The sequence below is a fragment of the Austrofundulus limnaeus genome, unplaced genomic scaffold (assembly GCF_001266775.1).
Source record: "Austrofundulus limnaeus strain Quisiro unplaced genomic scaffold, Austrofundulus_limnaeus-1.0 Scaffold76, whole genome shotgun sequence".
NCBI classification, from domain to species: Eukaryota; Metazoa; Chordata; class Actinopteri; order Cyprinodontiformes; family Rivulidae; genus Austrofundulus; species Austrofundulus limnaeus.
This window is the reverse complement of record NW_013952478.1, coordinates 1,543,524-1,549,621: the sequence shown is the minus strand read 5'-3', so window position 1 is coordinate 1,549,621 and position 6,098 is coordinate 1,543,524. Positions and strand designations below refer to the sequence as shown.

General features: G+C 39.7%; 1 protein-coding gene across 7 annotated transcripts in view; it reads right to left on the bottom strand.

Moving 5' to 3' along the window:
- The window catches only part of LOC106519419 (muscleblind-like protein 1), a 65,434-nt gene that overhangs the window by 40,783 nt on the left and 18,553 nt on the right, over positions 1 to 6,098 (bottom strand). For all 7 annotated transcript variants that reach the window (XM_014011091.1, XM_014011094.1, XM_014011093.1 and 4 more), the window contains exon 2: positions 3,080 to 4,108. In XM_014011091.1, coding sequence (XP_013866545.1) covers positions 3,080 to 3,253 — 174 coding nt within the window. In that variant the 5' untranslated portion in view covers positions 3,254 to 4,108. The remainder of the gene's footprint in view (positions 1 to 3,079; positions 4,109 to 6,098) is intronic.

Sequence of the window (6,098 nt, the reverse complement as noted above, 5' to 3'; positions counted from 1 at the left end):
TGTGTGTGTGTGTGTGTGTGTGTGTGTGTGTGTGTGTGTGTGTGTGTGTGTGTGTCTGTGCTGGTAAATTTGATAACACCAATACAGAAGTAAGCATACACACAGCATATTGGTATATATTTGTCTGTGGTCCTCAGCTTTTATACATGCTGTCAAATATTTCACTAATGCTCTCACTGTTGTCTAAAAGGTTGCTTGACAAGACTCAACACCAGTTTATAGTTTTTCACAGCTGTGTGCTCCCTGTTCCAAATACAGTATGTGTGCACTTGAAAAAAAATGTAGAAACTTTGGTTTTGGTGTTTTTATACTATTATTTTCACTTGCCAATTGGTTAATTTAAAGGAGACGTGCTTTTCAATCCCTTTTCACATTTAAAACATTCAGTTGGGGTCAGTGTTGTATAAAGTACCTCAAGTGAAATTACAAGTATATTATCATAAAAATACTTTCGTAAAAGTTAAAGTCTTCTCTAAAAATATTACTTGAGTAAAAGTCTTAATGTATTAAAGTATATTTTTGTACTTAAGCGTCAGAAGTAAATTTCTGACACAAAATCTACTTAAGTATTAAAAGTAAAAGTACTGAGTAAAAGTCAGCGGTTAGATTTTCCAAAATGACATTTATTGGGAGATGACTTCTCCAAAAAATATTTCTTCCAACGGCGTGCAGCTGTGATGGGTTGTATACAAGCTAATAGGATGTCAAAATGGTATATTTTTATACTTATCATCTAACCACAATTAAATTCACTCTATCCAGGAGACACAATTTATGAGGATAGTATTTTTTAAGTAATAACTCAGAATAAAATAGGAGTAACGACTTTCTACTTCTTACGTTTTTAAAAAATGTAGTGAGTAGAAAGTACAGATAATTGTGTAAAAATGTAATGAGTAAAAGTAAAAAGTACGCTGAAAAATAATTACTCAAGTAAAGTACAGTTCCCCAAAATTTCTACTTAAGTACAGTAACAAAGTATTTGTACTTAGTTACTTTACAACTCTGGTTGGAGTTCATATAAAATGGAATTGATGCTTTGGTCTGAATTCCTACTTATTGTWACTCCACAAGCCCCTCTTTCWCTCCTTTTCTGAGATGTGTCAGCTCATTTTGAGGCTRTCTCAAGTTCAAAGTTCACAGCCAACCACCATTTTGATTGCTTTGAATAACTGTGTGGTTCAGGGCAACGAAACAATAACACAGTTCTAATATTTGCCATGGCTGACCAACCTACTGAGAGTCAGAGCTGCTGGACTGCTTGAGTCTCGACTGAAGCAGGAATAAAAAAAGTGGCTAAGTGAATGATTCTCAACCAATTCTTGATTGTGAGACATCAGCCAAAGAGTAATGCTGCTGGGAGAGTTGTAAATCAACAGCAACCAGAACAGCCATGTGTGAACTGAATTCCAAATTCAAGCAGCATCATAAATTGTTTGGCTGGATTTAATGGTTGTGGCGAGGCAGCACAAACATGGTGTGACAAGAAGAACACCGAGGAGTTATGTCTTTTCATTTCTGCCTTTTCTTAACTTTGTTTTATTGTAACATTTACATTTGGTGAAATAGCGCACATAAATATGGCCTTCAGCAAGCAACCCGGTGTGCCAAAAAGAAATAAAGAAGGCTGTTATRTTAGTTTAAAATTTATGCACTCATTAGCTATATTTACACTGACACAAGTAACCGGAATGAATGGCCAATTGGAATAAAATTGCATCATGTAAACACCCAAATCAAAATATTCAGATTCAGCTTTAAACAATTAGTCTGAATGAGAGGGGCGGTTTATACCGATTGCATTTGAAGTGGATTCTGATCATGTTATTCTGGATGTGGAAAACTGAAGTGACCAATGYCAACCTGATGTGGGCTAGATGCTAGTATGTTAGGGAAGCAAAACTGGTCGATTAGCGGTACAACATTTCTATTAGAAACTTTGAAAAATCTCACTCGAAAGCCTTGATGTTAAAAAGCGTAGGAACACAGAGAGCGGTAACGTCTCCATCGTTATTGTTTATGTGTATCACAAAAGTAGAATTTCTTCCGTGTTTTTGGGGGGAAATGTTTGCAACTCTGCGTATGTCTGTACTATTCTGAACAAAAGCCTGCTGCATGTCAATGCTTGTCATAATCAGGTGAATTACTTTTGTGCACATGTAAAAAATACATTCCAATTATTTAATCCAAATACATTTCAATCCAATCATTGAATTTTGTGCATGATTGCTAATGTTTACTTGTTAAGCTTAGTAATCAAAACCAAACACGAGCTTTTACAGTAGACTCTCTAAGAAGTTGAGCGCCATTTCCCACACCCTCAACATTCTGTAGCAAGGCTCCTAATAAATAAATAAATAAATAAATAAATAAATAAATAAATAAATAATTTTTTTAATTTCCCTAACTTCTCAGTCCAGTCCACTCCATTTTCCCCACCTCTTTCTATCCTCTGTGCTGTTTGGCTTTTTCTTCCCCCGTCTTTGAGAGGAGCTGCATGGTGGGAGTGTGTTGTCAGTGCCAGGGCAAAAATAGACAGCAAATTACAGAGCCCTCTGAGAACACCCCACCGTGCAGCGTGACCTCAAAATAACACAGACAAACATATAGTCAACATACAAATGTGAAATACCCAGTGTGCTGTCCTACTTCTGTTTCTCATTCAGCCTGTTGATGTGACGGTCACACGGGCTCTTTCACAAGGTGCAAACCAACAGTCCAGCTCTGAAGTTTTGTCATCACAAAGGAAACTGTGAGTCTGATTCACAGACGTTAGTGTGATCACAGCCTTGTCTCAGCTTACTGAAACACACAGACACGCTCCTGAAAGGAGTTATGCCGCTTTGTACTMACATATTTTTGCCAAGGTTTACCTCGTCTTTCCTCAATTTAACAACCGACTGTTTTCCAATAAGAAGCTCTTGCCTTGGTGTCGAAATTGCCATATTGTACTCATTCCAAGGCTTTAACGTGGTCTTGCATTTCAAACGCCTCGATGATATTTGTTGGCACTGCTAGTTTACAAAAGGCAAAACCAGAGGAGTGATGAATGAATGTCACAGGCGTTTGTCATACTCACCTTGAGTGAGTCAAAGCAAGCAATGACTCKGCCATTTTCCACTTGACAGCTCTTGGCAGGGTGGGCAAACTTGCATTCGTTGTCTGGTCGAGAGCAAGTTCCTCTCTGGAATTCTCGACACACCTCCAGCGTCAGCCACTTTGTGTCCCGGATCGGGGTCACGCTCACCGCCATGTCAAACCGGCCAGGAGGGGTCGATTAGAGGCAGGAAATATCCAGCAAACTGAGTAATATGTGCGCCTGTATTTTTCTAACGACACTGGAATGAGCGCTGGGAGAGAATAAATAAAGGACATGGGAAAAGGKCCTGGCTTCAGTGGGTTTGTTGTCCAAAGGTTCTGATCAGAATGAAGCCTTGGACTCGCCTACCACCTGCGGCCCATTCTAAGAGTCCATTTGTGGCTAACGTAGGAATCCTTCAGAGCCTGTCACCCAGGGCCACAGATGACCTCAGAGCTTTGTTTTGCAATCTCTTGCTTACAAACACACACACTCACGCACACAACACACCAGTTCTCTCAATTTGCTCTCTTGTCAGCCGAACTGTCAGATGAGACGAACGGCAAAACACATTATCGATCAAGCCGGCCCATGATGAAAGAAAGCAAGGCTGAGGGGAGGGAGGGGTGCGAAGGGAGAGGAGAAGGCCGGTGGAAGGGACCACAACGAAACAATTTTCTTCCGCTCAGAGGAGCCGATAAAAGCTGTTTGTCTTCGGTATCAGGATCTGTCTGCAGAGAAAGAGGGAAGTGTTCGGCCTCCACAGAGGATGCTTGAGTGGCATGAATGGAGAAGGGTCTCGCAGGCAGACCGAGCAGGAGGGAGGGGGAGACGGGGAAGGGGGGAGACGGGAGGGGGGAGGTAGCGTCAGTGGTGTTGGGACAGCCTCAGTGGATGTGGCTGGCAGTCGAGGCAGTCCTGGTGCTCCCAGTGTGGCTGGCAGCTTCGGCAGGCATGGACAGGCGCAGAGGCACAGGCGACTTCAGCGGCGCCAGACAGCCACAAGGGTCAGCAAAGGAAGGCACTTCTCTGCAGAGGAGAGAAATAAAGGTCAGTGGAGAAGGTTAAAATGCACGTGCATACTCTAAATTAAGGCAGTGAAGTCAAATACAAAAACCCTCATGCAAACAACTTTTTTCATCCCCATGTACAACCTCCTGTTAAAGACAAAAAATAAAAATAAAAAAAGAAAGATAACCGTACGGTCAAATCATGAGAAACTTGCTAATTAAGTTAAAAAGCAAAAAGTTTGCAAACAAAATTTGAACTCATATTAATAACAATTTTGTTTTAATTGTGCCTTAAATGTCTAAAATTAAGACTGTTATTCATCCAAAGAAAATTCAGAGAACAACCCATGACCTCATCTGTGGTGATATTAAAAATGGCTGGCTGGAAATTTCCAGCATAACACTTGACTGGTGGCCAGGTAAGATACCATTATATTGATTGAATGAAATGCCTATGACAGACTGAAGAAAATACAGTCAGACTTCTACATATAGTTAAAAACCCACTCATCCACTGAACTTTAAGACTCGTGTGAAATTAGTTCAGATGTGCACATTTCATTTTTTGACCTGATCCAAGTTCTACAAAGCGTTTCCAAACTGTTTCTCATTTGTCAGGCAGCTGGATGGAGGATTCAACTGCAGTCACAGTTTGAATGCAGGCAGGAGATTTAAATAAACTTTTATTCATAAGCTGGAGGGAATGCATAATTGCATAAAAATGAATCCTCGCCTCCGACACCACACACACAAAACAACAACAACCTAAACTCAACATTAAACGTTATGAACAACAAGTCAGGTCCAAAGAACAAATTTAACCCAAAGGGAGTTGTTTTACACTGAGATAAGATGATGATGGACACAAAGGTGATGTAATTATTTTATAATTATTTTAGATGGTAGTGTGGGGGGGATGGATAAAAGTAGCTAAAAGCAAACCATTGAACAAACCAATAAAAATACATCAAGAACACTGAGAATGACGCAAGATAAAAGCAGTAAATCAAAATGATCTCAACAGAACTAAACGCAAAACCACAAAAAGCTCATGATGGAAAAACATGGAGAGAAGATGCCGAAAAAATAAAAAATAGTAAAAAAATTAAATAATAAAACATAAACTCAGACATCACAACACAAAAATCCATTGACCCACTGTAGCACACACAATCATGGAGCTTCTTCTTTTCTTTTCATCACTGTAAATGTTTCACTCTTCACCACACTGGAAGGAGCATATTGAAGCAATGAGGATGAGGATACTTCAAATAATGAATAGGCTGGGAATAAAGCTGATAATCTTCTGATTGGAAGCATTGTTGTAAAGTTGTCCRTAATTACCATTAATCAGCAGGCTATTTTTTCCCATTATCTGTCTGATTAATTCTTGTTTAAACATACACAGAAATTTAAAGTGAACGTGCACAATAGGTGGCGACATAATACGGTTTGTAGGTGACTTGAACGATACATTCAGTTAACAACATGCTTTCTGGCAAAACGCAAACTCTGAAAATACATGGCAGTTGTGTTTTTGTTCCCTTTATGCAAACCATGCATCCACAGGGTACACTTTGTGATAAAAACCCCTACAGGTGGTCACGATTTTAGCGTAGGCTAAATGTTAATGCAGGCTGCTCAGTGTTTGCAGGGCTGACAAAATCTGTGTTGAATTTGTATGTGTTTTTGGTGCTGCTGGGAAATATAAACATTCAACAGCTGCAACACACACACACACAAACACACAAAATAAAAAAAAATTGCAACACAGATAAACTAAACTCATCAAAATGCTCTTCTGTATTTTGCAAGTTCAAATGGAAGCGGTCCAGATTCATGGCAGAGACGAATGGAGAAATCTTTGCCTTAGTTTCAACTCTCCATCAGCCTTCAGATCATTTTAGTTGGCAGTTTTGGGTAATTATACTGACAAATAAATAGCAATGCTCCAAAACCTCCACCTCCTCTGAGAGAGAGAGAGAGAGAGAGAGAGAGAGAGAGAGAGA